The 15867-nt window shown below is 45.0% G+C and overlaps 1 protein-coding gene across 1 annotated transcript; it reads left to right on the forward strand.

Annotated features, from left to right (window-relative positions):
- Window positions 1-886: 886 nt before the first annotated feature.
- Window positions 887-15564, forward strand: kiaa0319 (KIAA0319). Its single transcript, XM_080500586.1, has 15 exons — window positions 887-1006; window positions 1768-1827; window positions 2435-3003; window positions 3291-3387; window positions 4017-4103; window positions 6094-6223; window positions 6320-6468; window positions 7879-8030; window positions 8125-8263; window positions 9304-9463; window positions 12028-12164; window positions 12361-12483; window positions 13439-13529; window positions 13647-13738; window positions 14549-15564. The coding sequence occupies exons 2-15, from the start codon at window positions 1785-1787 to the stop codon at window positions 14701-14703; spliced, it is 2124 nt and encodes a 707-aa protein (XP_080356712.1). The 5' UTR covers window positions 887-1006; window positions 1768-1784; the 3' UTR covers window positions 14704-15564.
- The last annotated feature ends 303 nt before the right edge of the window (window positions 15565-15867 follow it).

Here is a 15867-nt window from a genome sequence, read left to right on the forward strand (position 1 = left end):
CCAACAGCACCCACTAGTGGCCCAACACAGAAACTACATTTTCAGCCTTTGTACCATTTCTTTTATAAATGGTGAGTTTTGAAACAGTTGTCATGTAAACGTGAAAGTTTTCTTTTCTTGTTTGCTCAGCGTGTTCCTCAAGTCAAGCACAAACAAGGTTTTAATCCTGAATCAGATATCGTTCGTTTGGGATTTCAGGTGATTATACAAAAATATTAGTCTTGTAAATGTTGGTGTTACTGTTATGAATCGACTCTTCCCTCCTGTGAACACACTGATCTCTGTGATCATGAGCAATGTCATTTTTAATGCGAATTAATGGCTTAGCATACAGCTACATCATCTACTCACCACCAATGGTGCTTTAATTTGATATTTTCAAAGTTAAATCGTTGGGTTTTCTCAGAGGTTTGAAAAAATTATCTGTTTTTTGAAATTTTTAATTTCAAATATTGTTTTGTACAGTGTGCTATGACGAGGTTCGTGTTTTTTTCGGTGAACTAACATACTTGTTTGCCACTGGTCGGGAATTTCCGGTAAGCCGAAACACCCTTCGGTTATTCTCGGCGATGTTCGGGTTTTCTCGGCGGGCTGTCGGGATCTTCGGGTTTTCTCGGCGAGCCGTCAGTATCTTCGGGTTTTTTCGGTGGGCCGTCGGGATCTTCGGGTTTTCTCGGCAGGCTGTCGGGATCTTCGGGTTTTCTCGGCAGGCTGTCGGGATCTTCGGGTTTTCTCGGCTGATGGAGCGACACTCGGGTTTTCTCGGCGAGCGGTCAGGATCTTCGGGTTTTCTCGGCGGGCCGTCGGAATCTTCGGGTTTTCTCGGCTGATGGAGCGGCACTCGGGTTTTTTCGGACTCCTGTATTGATGCGCGTGTTTCCGTCCCGTCTCCGGTGGAAGCTCCCGGCATCTCCAGCATGTCACCTGCAGGACAGCCCGCATCTGCCCGGGAGAACCGGTGAGGGGGCCCCCCGCTGGGAGAACCGGGAGCGACGACCTCCGGCAGGTGAGCTCGTCCAGGTGCCGAAACGTCCGAACCGAGCCGTGGACGTGTGTTTTCGCCCCGGGAGTGAGGAAAAGGTTAAAAATGGCGGAGTTGTCCACAGAAGTCACATCCTCGGTCTGATCTGCACCGTCAGCCCACGACCGCTGCGCCAAGCCTCATTCACAAATCATTCAATTTGGCTTTTTATACAGTACAGTTTAATAAAAAAACAGATGACTCGCTCCCCGGAGGTCTTTTATCGCCGCGGGCGTCTTTTCGGGCACGTTTATTGTTGTTTTTTTATGGGTTTATGGGCAGAGCGCTGGACCCGGACCTTCTCTTCAAGGTTGTGTTTTTATACTTATGTGTCTTATTTAGAAATAAACTATACAGCCGATTTAAGGCGCAGGTTATTCGGATACAGCAGGTGTTATAATTTGATTTATTTGTGTCATAAATCGGCACCCAGACGTGAATAAAGCTCAAACGGACGGATTTCTGAACGGGCTTCGGACCGGAGGCTCCCGCTGGGTTTGTTTACTCTCATTTGATGGATTTGTTGTTGTTTGCTGTTTCGGGACAAGTTCAGGACAGTTTTTCTGGTGATATTATTATTGAGATAAACGAGGCCGGGGGTGCGTTTGTTTTCGCGTTGCGGTGCGGCGGGGCGGGGCTCCGGGTGGCGCTGTCCGCCTGCGTGGTGCTGAAACGGGGATCGGGTGTCCGGGGGAGGGGGGAGGGGGGGGGAAAGGCCTGATGAACTGAACCTGTGTTTGTTCCAGACTGCAGAAAACACACCATGTGGAGGGAAACGAGCCTGCTGCTGCTGCTGAGCCTGGAGGGTAAAACCACACACACACACACACACACACACACACACACACACACACACACACACACACACACACACGCAAAATAAATACTTAATTAGTTCCGAAACTCCTCATATACCCAAACTATTTTAATTATCCAATTTCACATTTTTTTCTAAAAAAACCTTTGCTCTCACAGCGACAGTGTGTTGCAGAGTAATCATGTATAAATACTCTTCACCACTAGATGGCAGCACAGAACTTTGCCGGTGAAATGTAAAGTGACAGACGTCAGTGTGGTTCATCTCCACCTCCTGCTACCATCTTGTATCAAAGTACTGTGTCAGTGACAGTGATGGAGAAGTTTTTGAAAAGGAAGAATGTGAACCAGGATCTCAGCTCTTCATCCATCAGGTCCAGGTTTCACACTGAGGGAGTCACTATTAAAAAAAAGTCCTTGCTTTCTGGATTTACTGGATTCCTGTTGATAAAATTTTGATGAGAAAGACTTTAAATTGTTAATAGAGGCTACAGAGTTTCACATTTTAACATTGTGGTGATTCCTCGAAATTTTTCCAAACAAAAAAGTGCCTTGGCTGAAAAACACTGCGCTACACTTTGTCCCTCTGTGTCTCAGCTGCAGTAGCGTCTCAGTGCTGGCAGGGGGCGACCTTCTCCGAGGTGGTGGTGTCCCCGGCGGTGGACAGCACCGGGATCCTGCGTGTCCCCGGCGCCAGCACGCTGCCGCAGTGCGTGGCGGCGTGCTGCGAGCTGCCGGGCTACGACCTGGCGTGGCTGTTCGAGGGACGCTGCTACGTCCTGAGCTGCCGGCGGGGCGACGACTGCCGGCCCCGCCGGCGCCGCGGCGCCGACTCCGTCCTCGCCTTCCTGCGCCGGGCCCCGCCCCAGACGCTGGTGCTGCAGTCGCTGGTGAGAGGGGAGCCGTACGGCGGCCGCCGGGGGCCCCCGGGGACCCCCGGGGACCTGGAGGCCCTGAAGGACCTGGGGATGCTGGACGCCGAGGACCCGGAGGAGAGCCGGGAGGAGACGGCCAGGTCGGAGCCCGAGGAACCGCCTCTGAGGGCAGGGGGCAACCTGAGCCAATCGGAGGAAGGGGGCGGGGCCGAGAGGGGCGTCGACGTGACGAGTTGGTCGCCGGGGGGACGCTGGACCTGGAACCCGACTGGGAGCCCCAACGAAGACACGGTGAGTTCAACGGGGAGTCCAACCCACCAATCAGCTGCTGGCGGGGGGGAGGACCGGGAGGACCAGGACTCCTGGTTTAGGACAGACCTGGTCCAACACCTGGTTTCAGACCTGGCCTGGGACTAGCTTCACAGACCTGGTTTAGACCTCCTCCCTGGTCCTGCCGTCTGTAGAGATCTCTCCTGGAACCTCTGATGTCGGTGGAACATTGTGGATTCTGGATGTTCTGTTGTTTGGAGCCGTGTGCTGGTTGTCATGGCGACCGTCCTTTTGGTTTTTACCCACAGACCACAGAGGACAGTCCGGATCCTGGATCACCGACGTCACAGGCGGACCCGTCAGCGGCACCAGTCCTTCAGCCCGGCGGCACCACCGTGGACCCAGGTTCTGCTCTGCAGGGATGCTTCAGAGAACCTCGCAAACCGCCTCAGCAGAACGTTAGAACGTTTAGAAGAACAGTAGCAGAATTTTAGCAGAATTTTAGCAGAACTTTAGAACGTTTAGCAGAAGATTATCAGAACGTTAGAACGTTTAGAAGAACGTTAGCAGAATTTTAGCAGAACGTTTAGAAGAACGTTAGCAGAACTTTGAGCAGAAGATTAGCAGAACGTTAGAACGTTTAGCAGAACGTCAGCAGAATTTTAGCAGAATGCTAGCAGAACGTTAGAACGTTTAGCAGAACGTTAGCAGAATTTTAGCAGAACGTTTGGCAGAAGATTAGCAGAACGTTGGAACGTTTAGCAGAACATTAGCATAATTTTAGCAGAACATTAGCAGAACGTTTAGCAGAACATTAGCAGAACGTTAGAACGTTTAGCAGAACGTTAGCAGAATTTTAGCAGAGTTTTAGCAGAGCAACAGATTTACCAGATCAGCAGGTTTAGCATTAGCAGCAGGTTTAGCAGAGCAGCAGGTTTAGCATTAGCAGCAGGTTTAGCAGAGCAGCAGGTTTAGCATTAGCAGCAACGATCTAAAACACAGATAAACTGACGCTCACTGTTTTGCTCTTGCAGCTCGGCTCCTGACGCCTGAGGAACCGGCAGCGGTGACTCCGCCCACAGGGAGCCCCAAAGCTCCCGAGGTCCTTGAACGCACCACAGGTACACAGACAGGTGAGGAAGGCGTGTTGGAGCTCCGCAGCGCCCTCTTGTTGTGTGCCGGTCTCATTTCTCCGGCTTCATTCAGCCCGAACCGTGAGCGACCACTGTTGGGCAGTAATGCATTACTGTAATCTGATTACTTTTTTCCAAGTAACAGGTATAGTAAGATTACTTTTCCAGAAACGGTTAATAAAAGACTGTTATTTCTCACTAGTGGACTGCGTCACTAAACCGCAATTTAATTTTACGGGACGTGGGTGTGACTGCAGTGGTCACCAGGAGACACCGGGGGGCGCCATTGGGTTGTTTTGTAAATAATCCAAAACATACTAGATTTTTTTTTTACACAGTTTTCTTTTTCGTTTTTTTGTAAACAAGTCGACTTTGGCGGGAAAGATTTGGGGGAGACTGCAGGTTGGAAATTAGCGATTTTTGGCGCGTTGCCTTATTCTCTGTGCAGAGGCTCCTCCCACCAGCCGGCGAGCCAATCACAAACCGGCGCCGCCCGCAGAGAAATGCAAAAAAAAAAACGCCCTCGTCATCGACTCAAGTGTTGTTTACAAACACACGTTCTCTCTCCTCTTCGTCGCTTCAGCTCCGACAGACACTGCCGATGCGCTCCAGCCGGAGGAGGCCCTGACCACCTCCTCCTCCTCCTCCTCTTCCTCCACCTCCTCCTCCTCCTCCCCCTCCTCCTCGTCCTCTTCCACCTCCTCCTCCTCCTCCTGCGCCTCCTCCGCCCCCACCTCGCCTGCTGCCGTCACCACTGCCGACTCTGGTACGTGTGTGATAAAAGTGCTTTTCTGGTTCTTTCCTGCGTTTTAAAGAGGAATTTATTGACTTTCCATATACGTTCATTGTTCACCTGATTGTAACTAGTTAGTTAGATAGATGGATAGATAATTACTTTATTCATCCCCGAAGGGAAATTGTTTTGTTGCAGCAATCTGGTAAATACGAATATTATAAAATACAAGAGAAGTAAGAAATAAGAAAAAGTAAGAAATATAAATATCTGGGTATAAGACATAAAGTAAAACACAGAACGGAACATGGGCACTTAGAAATAATCAGGAGATCAAAGCAAGATAAATAAATAGTAAGGTGCAGTGGCAGAGCCATTAGAAGTAGGTATTATATAATAATAATAATAACAATACACAAAATAACAGTGTGAAATAGTGTATAATACTCCTGTATAGTACTACTAATAATGGTAGTAATAATATAACAATAACAATATATATATATATATATATCAGTAATAATAATAATAATAATACCAATAGTAACAGTATACTTATAATAATAATAACAATAATGCAGATAATAACAATGTGTAATAGTGTATAATACTTGTGTATAGTACTACTAATAATGGTAGCAATAATATAACAATAACAACAATATATATATCAGTAATAATAATAATAATAATAATACCAATAGTAATAGTATACTTATAATAATAATACCAATAGTAATAGTGTACTTATAATAATAATAATAATAATAATAATACCAATAGTAATAGTGTACTTATAATAATAATAATAATAATAATAATAATAATAAATAATAATAATACCAATAGTAATAGTGTACTTATAATAATAATAATAATACCAATAGTAATAGTGTACTTATAATAATAATAATAATACCAATAGTAATAGTGTACTTATAATAATAATACCAATAGTAATAGTGTACTTATAATAATAATAATAATAATAATAATAATAATAATACCAATAGTAATAGTGTACTTATAATAATAATAATAATACCAATAGTAATAGTGTACTTATAATAATAATACCAATAGTAATAGTATACTTATAATAATAATACTAATAGTAATAGTGTACTTGCACATGTATAAATATATGTATATGTCCATGCAATATGAAATATATGATCTAATATAAGCATCAGTTACCCTCCGGGAGCTGGCGTTCCACTGACTGGGTGTTGGGCTGTGCTCCAGAGGGGGGCGTGAGGCGCCGTGGCCCGGTGGCGGTGGTGGGTCCGGACCGCGCCCTGGTCCTGCCGGTGGGCAGCGTGACGCTGGACGGCGGCGGCAGCAGCGGCAGCAGCTTCCTGTGGGAGGCGGAGAGGTGAAGACCCCGGGCTGGTGGGCCCCCGCCCAGGGAGCGCTTGTCGTCCTCGCCCTGACAGCTGTCTCCTCCCCTCCCCCCCCTCTGTGCTCGCAGCGCTCCTCCCGGCCTACAGCTGCGGGACGCCGACCGAGCCGTCGCCACGGCGACCGGCCTCCGGGCAGGGCGCTACGTCTTCAGGCTGACGGTGTCCGACCGGCAGGGGGTGACGGACAGCGCCGCCCTCGTCGTCAGGGTCCAGGAAGGTGGGCGGGGCCTGGGGGAGGGGGAGGGGAAAGGGCGGGGCTGCAGCACTCCAGACCAGGTTTAGATGATCTGAGACTAGTTAAGACTAGCGATAGATTAACTTAGACTGGTTCCATGTCGATTAGTTCAGTTTGAGTTTAGACCAGGTTTGATTCATGTAGACTAACTTTAGACCAGGTTTGATTCATGTAGACTAACTTTAGACCAGGTTTGATTAATGCAGACTAACTTTAGACCAGCTTTCATTAATGTAGAATAACTTTAGATCAAGTTTGATTAATGCAGACTAACTTCAGACCAAGTTTGATTAATGCAGACTAACTTTAGACCAAGTTTGATTAATGCAGACTAACTTTAGACCAAGTTTGATTAATGCAGACTAACTTTAGACCAGCTTTCATTAATGTAGACTAACTTTAGACCAAGTTTGATTAATGAAGACTAACTTTAGACCAGCTTTCATTAATGCAGACTAACTTTAGACCAAGTTTGATTAATGCAGACTAACTTTAGACCAGATTTCATTAATGTAGACTAACTTTAGACCAAGTTTGATTAATGCAGACTAACTTTAGACCAGCTTTCATTAATGTAGACTAACTTTAGACCAGCTTTCATTAATGTTGACTAACTTTAGACCAGCTTTCATTAATGAAGACTAACTTTAGACCAGCTTTCATTAATGCAGACTAACTTTAGACCAGGTTTCATTAATGTAGACTAACTTTAGACCAGCTTTCATTAATGTAGACTAACTTTAGACCAAGTTTGATTAATGCAGACTAACTTTAGACTAGCTTTCATTAATGTAGACTAACTTTAGACCAAGTTTGATTAATGCAGACTAACTTTAGACTAGCTTTCATTAATGTAGACTAACTTTAGACCAAGTTTGATTAATGCAGACTAACTTTAGACCAGCTTTCATTAATGTCGACTAACTTTAGACCAGCTTTCATTAATGAAGAATAACTTTAGACCAGCTTTCATTAATGTAGACTAATTTTAGACCAGGTTTGATTCATACAGACTAACTTTAGACCAGGTTTGATTCATACAGACTAACTTTAGACCAAGTTTGATGAATGCAGACTAACTTTAGACCAAGTTTGATTAATGCAGACTAACTTTAGACCAAGTTTGATTAATGCAGACTAACTTTAGACCAGCTTTCATTAATGTCGACTAACTTTAGACCAGCTTTCATTAATGAAGACTAACTTTAGACCAGCTTTTATTAATGCAGACTAACTTTAGACCAGGTTTGGTTCGTTTAGACCAAGTTTGATTCATGCAGACTAACTTTAGACCAGGTTTGAGTCGGTTTATGAGTTCTCATGCTGTTGTTGATTAAACTCATCACTGGTACAGATCTCATTATAACCCCGCCCCCCCTCCCCCCCCCCCAGTCAGGACCCTCCCCCCGGTGGCTCACGCCAGCGGCAGCCACACCTTGACTCTGCCCAACAACTCTCTGGTCCTCCGAGGCTCGGTGAGCGACGGAGACCAGGACCTGGTCCACTACCTGTGGACCCGAGACCGCCAGAGTCCGGCAGCCGGGGTTCGAGCACGGCAAACACACGGCGACGCCCACCTCATTGACGCCGGATTAGCCGGGACGACAGTTACTAATCAGATTACTGTCGTGGCTGCAGGACGTGCTGTACGGCTCGGCCTGCCAGGCCTGGCTCTCCCTGGCCAACCTGGTGGAGGGGACCTACCTGTTCCAGCTGCGCGTCACCGACGCCCGGGGCGCCTCCAGCACCGCCACCGCCACCGTGGAGGTGCGGCCAGGTGGGGCCGAGGGGGCGGGGCTTCTCTAGACCAAGTTTGATTCATGTAGACTAAGTTTAGACCAGGTTTGATTCATGTAGACTAAGTTTAGACCAGGTTTGATTCATGTAGACTAAGTTTAGACCAGGTTTGATTTATTAGACTAATGTAGACTAAGTTTAGACCAAGTTTGATTAATGTAGACTAGGTTTAGACCAGGTCTGATTCATGTAGACTAAGTTTAGACCAGGTTTGATTCATGTAGACTAAGTTTAGACCAAGTTTGATTTATTAGACTAATGTAGACCAACTTTAGACCAAGTTTGATTAATGTAGACTAAGTTTAGACCAGGTTTGATTCATATAGACTAAGTTTAGACCAAGTTTGATTCATGTAGACTAACTTTAGACCAGGTTTGATTCATGTAGACTAACTTTAGACCAGGTTTGATTAATGTAGGCTAATTTTAGACCAGGTTTGGTTCGTTTTGACCAGGTTTGATTAATGTAGACCAACTTTAGACCAGGTTTGATTCATGTAGACTAACTTTAGACCAGGTTTGGTTCGTTTAGACCAAGTTTGAATTATGTAGACTAAGTTTAGACCAGATTTCATTAATGTAGACTAAGTTTAGACCAGGTTTGATTCATGAAGACTAAGTTTAGACCAGCTTTAATTCATGTAGACTAAGTTTAGACCAGGTTTGATTTATGTAGACCAACTTTAGACCAAGTTTGACTAATGTCGACTAAGTTTAGACCAGGTTTGATTAATGTAGACTAAGTTTAGACCAGCTTTATTTCATGTAGACTAAGTTTAGACCAGGTTTGATTTATATAGACTAACTTTAGACCAAGTTTGATTAATGTAGACTAAGTTTAGACCAGGTTTGATTCATGTAGACTAAGTTTAGACCAGATTTAGACCAGGGGGCCGAGGGGCCGGGGCTTCAACCCTCCGCCCGCCGGCCACCGGCCCCGTCCCATATGTGACTGTGTGTGTGTGTGTGTGTGTGTGTGTGTGTGTGTGTGTGTGTGTGTGTGTGTGTGTGTGTGTGCAGAGCCTGGTGGCGGCCAGCAGGTGGAGCTGGAGATGCTGGTGTCGGTGTCTCAGATCAGCGTGGCTCAGAGGGACACGGTGGTCCGGCAGCTCGCCGCCCTCCTGCACGTCCTGGACAGCGACGTCCAGGTCCGAGCGCTGCAGGGACACTCGCACCTCAGGTAGCGCCCGCCGGGCCGCCAAGCGGTTAACACGGTCACCGAGTGGTTATGTAACTGATTTAAGCTAGTTTACAGGCCGAGTAACTAGTTTACAGGGTCAGTAACTAGTTTACAGGGCCACTCACTGGTTTATTAACTGGTTTAAAGGGTCACTAACTAGTTTACAGGGTCACTAACTAGTTTGCACGGTCACTCACTGGTTAAGTAACTGATTTGTTTACAGGTCAGTAACTAGTTTACAGGGTCACTCACTGGTTAAGTAACTGGATTAACTAGTTTACAGGGTCAGTAACTAGTTTACAGGGTCACCAATTAGTTTGCAGGGTCACTAATTAGTTTGCAGAGTCACTAATTAGTTTGCAGGGTCACTCACTGGTTAAGTAACTGATTTAAACTAGTTTACAGGGTCACTAACTAGTTTGCACGGTCACTCACTGGTTAAATAACTGATTTGTTCACAGGTCAGTAACTAGTTTACAGGGTCACTCACTGGTTAAGTAACTGGTTTAACTAGTTTACAGGGTCAGTAACTAGTTTACAGGGTCACTAACTAGTTTACAGGGCCACTCACTGGTTTACTAACTGGTTTAAAGGGTCACTAACTAGTTTACAGGGTCACTAACTAGTTTGCACGGTCACTCACTGGTTAAGTAACTGATTTGTTTACAGGTCAGTAACTAGTTTACAGGGTCACTCACTGGTTAAGTAACTGGTTTAACTAGTTTACAGGGTCAGTAACTAGTTTACAGGGTCACTAACTAGTTTGCAGGGTCACTAATTAGTTTGCAGAGTCACTAAATAGTTTACAGGGTCACTCACTGGTTAAGTAACTGATTTAAACTAGTTTACAGTGTCACTAAGTAGTTTACAGGGCCACTCACTGGTTTATTAACTGGTTTAAAGGGTCAGTAACTAGTTTGCAGGGTCACTCACTGGTAAAGTAACTGGTTTAACTAGTTTACAGGGTCAGTAACTAGTTTACAGGGTCACCAATTAGTTTGCAGGGTCACTAATTAGTTTGCAGAGTCACTAATTAGTTTGCAGGGTCACTCACTGGTTAAGTAACTGATTTAAACTAGTTTACAGGGTCACTAACTAGTTTGCACGGTCACTCACTGGTTAAATAACTGATTTGTTCACAGGTCAGTAACTAGTTTACAGGGTCACTCACTGGTTAAGTAACTGGTTTAACTAGTTTACAGGGTCAGTAACTAGTTTACAGGGTCACTAACTAGTTTACAGGGCCACTCACTGGTTTACTAACTGGTTTAAAGGGTCACTAACTAGTTTACAGGGTCACTAACTAGTTTGCACGGTCACTCACTGGTTAAGTAACTGATTTGTTTACAGGTCAGTAACTAGTTTACAGGGTCACTCACTGGTTAAGTAACTGGTTTAACTAGTTTACAGGGTCAGTAACTAGTTTACAGGGTCACTAACTAGTTTGCAGGGTCACTAATTAGTTTGCAGAGTCACTAAATAGTTTACAGGGTCACTCACTGGTTAAGTAACTGATTTAAACTAGTTTACAGTGTCACTAAGTAGTTTACAGGGCCACTCACTGGTTTATTAACTGGTTTAAAGGGTCAGTAACTAGTTTGCAGGGTCACTCACTGGTAAAGTAACTGGTTTAACTAGTTTACAGGGTCAGTAACTAGTTTACAGGGTCACCAATTAGTTTGCAGGGTCACTAATTAGTTTGCAGAGTCACTAATTAGTTTGCAGGGTCACTCACTGGTTAAGTAACTGATTTAAACTAGTTTACAGGGTCACTAACTAGTTTGCACGGTCACTCACTGGTTAAATAACTGATTTGTTCACAGGTCAGTAACTAGTTTACAGGGTCACTCACTGGTTAAGTAACTGGTTTAACTAGTTTACAGGGTGAGTAACTAGTTTACATGGTCACTAACTAGTTTACAGGGTCACCAATTAGTTTGCAGGGTCACTAACTAGTTTACAGGGTCACTCACTGGTTAAGTAACTGATTTAAACTAGTTTACAGTGTCACTAAGTAGTTTACAGGGCCACTCACTGGTTTATTAACTGGTTTAAAGGGTCAGTAACTAGTTTGCAGGGTCACTCACTGGTAAAGTAACTGGTTTAACTAGTTTACAGGGTCAGTAACTAGTTTACAGGGTCACCAATTAGTTTGCAGGGTCACTAATTAGTTTGCAGAGTCACTAATTAGTTTGCAGGGTCACTCACTGGTTAAGTAACTGATTTAAACTAGTTTACAGGGTCACTAACTAGTTTGCACGGTCACTCACTGGTTAAATAACTGATTTGTTCACAGGTCAGTAACTAGTTTACAGGGTCACTCACTGGTTAAATAACTGGTTTAACTAGTTTACAGGGTCAGTAACTAGTTTACAGGGTCACTAACTAGTTTACAGGGCCACTCACTGGTTTATTAACTGATTTAAAGGGTCAGTAACTAGTTTACAGGGTCACTCACTGCGTAACTAAATGATTTAACGGGTCATTAACAAGTTTATAAGGTATCAAACGGTTAATAGGCTCACTCAGTGTGTGTGTGTGTGTGTGTGTGTGTGCGTGTGCAGCACGGTGCTGCGGTTCTCGGTGCGCGGCCCCTCGGGGCCCCTGCCCGGCCCCCTGCTGGTCGGCGTGTTGAGGAAGCAGCTGCTGCGGGAGAAGAGCGACTACCTGCTGTTCCGGGTCCTGAGAGTCGACACCGTCTGTGAGCCTCCTCCTTTTCTTCTCTTTCCAACTTTGCGTCGTCACGGTTACGTCTTCACCGAGGTCCCCGTGTGAAACCAGTCCTCCCGTGTCCAAACCGCGTCGTCGCCGGAATCCCTCCGTTTGACGTTTAAAATGTTGTAAAACGATGTTCGGAGGCGCTGAAATTCAGTTAAAAAAACCCCTCTGTCCTCCAGTGTGTCTTCTTCGCTGCTCGGGGCGGGGCCAGTGTGATCCAATCAGCAAGCAGTGCACCTGCGACCCCTTCTGGACCGAGAACCTGATCCGCCGTTACCTCGGCGACGGAGAGAGTAACTGTGGTAACCCTGGTTTTTTTTTTTTTTAAATCTTTTGTCAGTGAAAGACATCCCTACACTGTAGACTTCGTTAACCTCCTGTTAACTCAGTACTGACGGCAACACGACCCACTGGACGTAGCATTAGCATTAGCATTAGCCTGTATCCACAGTAGCGGTGACTAGCATTAGCATGGCTAGATTTTGTTAGACTTTGTTGTGGATATTAATAATGTTCAGGTTGGATTTTGTTTTTGGGGGGAGGGGCTTACTTCCTGCTTTACTTCCTAATTATACTTTTATTTTTTTAAATTTTCTTTGCATAAGTGACTCTCCTGGCTAAATGGTTAAGAAGGCTACAAACCGCTAAAGTTGCTAAAAAAAAAATTATTTTGGGGAAAAAAAAAGGTGTTCGGATTAAAAACAACAAAAAAAAAGTAGGCAAAATATTTTAAACGGTCAAAAATGGAGCAAAATTAGGTGAAACGGTGAAAAAGGCTAACATGACTATAACAAAAAAAATAGTTGAGTCAAAATGATTAAAACGACTTGAGGTTAAATTAATAGTTAAAAAGGCTACGAAGGTCAAAATGGCCACAAAACGGCCCAAAATCATTCTTGAGTATTTGTGAAACGTCGTGAATCTACAGCACGTTCAGTGAAACTACATCATAACTTTTTAAGCTTGTCTTTTGTAAATAAATTACTTTTGTGGCTCCGAAGAGGCAAAAAGTGGGTCTTTAGATGGGAAAGGTTCTCCCGTCCTGCGTGGCTAATGCTAAGGCTAATGCTAATGCGACACACCCCTCGTTACCACCATTGGTTAGGTAGCCTTACAATATAATTTATTATATAAATACATGTATATGTATATATTTATTTACACCCATTAATCAAACCGTGTCGTTAACGTAACCCCACGTATGTGGTGCTAGCATGCAAACGTAGCGCTAGCATGCTGACGGCGTCTCTCTGGCAGAGTGGAGGGTCCTCTACGTCATCCTGAGCAGCTTCATCCTGGTGGTCTTCATCCTGTCGCTCAGCTGGACCTTCATCTGCTGCTGCAGGAGGTCAGAGCTCCGCCCCCCCCTCATAGCTCCACCCGCTCATAGCTCCGCCCCTCTCATGGTCCTCGTCATCCTCATCAATGTGTGTGTGTGTGTGTGTGTGTGTGTGTGTGTGTTCAGGAGGAGGCAGACCAAAGGCCGGAGGAAAACCAAGTACACCATCCTGGACAACATGGACGAGCAGGAGAAGGTGGAGCTTCGGCCCAAATTCAGTGAGTCGCCTCCTGAAAACGTTTCTCACCTTCGTCCGGAGAGGTTCCACGTCCACTTCCTGTTTCCATGACAACGTTTCAACTTTACTGATGAAGGTTCTGACTTTACTGATGAAGGTTCTGACTTTACGAACAAAAGTTCTGACTTTACGAACAAAAGTTCTGACTTTAATAACAAAAGTTCTGACTTTATTAACGAAGGTTCTGACTTTTTTAATGAAGGTTCTGACTTTAATAATGAAGGTTCTGACTTTACGAACTAAAGTTCTGACTTTACGAACAAAAGTTCTGACTTTAATAACAAAGGTTCTGACTTTAATAGTGAAGGTTCTGACTTTAATAACAAAAGTTCTGACTTTTTTAATGAAAGTTCTGACTTTAATAACAAAATTTCTGACTTTAGTAACGAAGGTTCTGACTTTACGAACAAAAGTTCTGACTATAATAACAAAAGTTCTGACTTTAATAACAAAGGTTCTGACTTTAATAACGAAGGTTCTGACTTTTTTAATGAAAGTTCTGACTTTAATAACAAAATTTCTGACTTTAGTAACGAAGGTTCTGACTTTACGAACAAAAGTTCTGACTATAATAACAAAAGTTCTGACTTTAATAACAAAGGTTCTGACTTTAATAACGAAGGTTCTGACTTTTTTAATGAAGGTTCTGACTTTAATAATGAAGGTTCTGACTTTACGAACAAAAGTTCTGACTTTAATAACAAAGGTTTTGAATCCAGAAGCTGTCGGGACGGTTGGCGCTGTGGTGGTTCTGCAGTGAGCAGAACCCTCGGACTCTTTCCGTCTGCAGGTATCAAACATCGCAGCACGGAGCACAACTCCTGCCTCATGATGTCGGAGTCGGAGCTGGACAGCGACCCGGAGGCCGTCTTCAGCCGGGACCGCCCGTCGCGCCCCAAGAACCGGGCCGCCCAGGCCGCCCGCAACGGGAACGCCTTCGGCTGAAGGACGGCGGCCCGTCGGAGAGACCCGGCTAGCCAGGGTTCCTGCGCGGTGAGGTCGGTAAGGTGTCCGGTTTCAGGGTGGGACGGACGGACGCGCGGCGGCGGAAGGCGACGGAAGGCGAGCCACCGCCGCCGCACCGACTGCCTCCATCTGCTACACAATTAGCCTAGCTTAGCGCAAACCATCCATCCATGTCGCCAGGAACCCAGAACGTCTCCGGGCGTCGAGCCCGACGACGAAACGATGCGTTTGGGAACCAAAAGAACATCGACGGACGTCAATTTCTACCTGCGGGAAGCTGCGGTTCTGGATCGCTAGCGTGAAAGCTACGCACGCGACGCCATTTTCTCTTTAGCTGTAACAATAGATTATTATTAAGAACATTGCCACGGAACGGTTCCTTATTGGGAACGATGGAACATTAGCTTCTTGCGGGCTGGGTAGAAGTGGGAAGTTCCCACTTCCTAGCTAGCTGCTAACGCCCCGTTTACGCAATATTTTCACGTGAAAACGTAAAACATCCGTTTACACAACCACCGAAAACAGAACACCTTTTTGAAAACACTCCGTTTCCATGGAAACAGTGGGGGTGATTCTTCTTTTCCAACGCTGATGCGGGTCAGGTGCAACAAAAACCGCCGACTCGTGGCCCGCCATGCTAACGACATCGTTCTCAGCGTTTCCTGCCGTAGTCGTGGAAACGGCCATCGTTTTTCAAACACGTTGCCATGGAAACACTCAACTCTTCAGCACTTTCACTTGAAAGACTCCGTCCAGCCGCGGAAAGACGTCCCTTCTGATGGTCTCGTAGCATTTCATGCTAGCAGGGGTGTTAGCGGCAGGTCTGCAATGACACTGAAACTTCGGCTCTTTTCTGGATCATTTCTCCTCTTAAAAGTTCTTGAAATAAAAACAACCATGTGACTGAACTTCACAGCTCTGTGGCTTTTCTGCAAAATGTAAAAATAAAAAAATAAAAAAAATCTATAGAAAAATACTTCCGATGTGTAGTTTTTGCTGTAGTTAGCATGCTAACCAGTTAGCCCCCCAAGTACCAAAGTTTCCAACGTAACTAATTTCTTTGGCTCCAAACTTGAACCCTACGGTGAAAAAAAGTAAAGTTACTGTTTGAGAAAAATACTCCAGTAAAAGTACTCACTCCTG

This window comes from Blennius ocellaris, assembly GCF_963422515.1.
Source record: "Blennius ocellaris genome assembly, chromosome: 8".
Taxonomy (NCBI): domain Eukaryota; kingdom Metazoa; phylum Chordata; class Actinopteri; order Blenniiformes; family Blenniidae; genus Blennius; species Blennius ocellaris.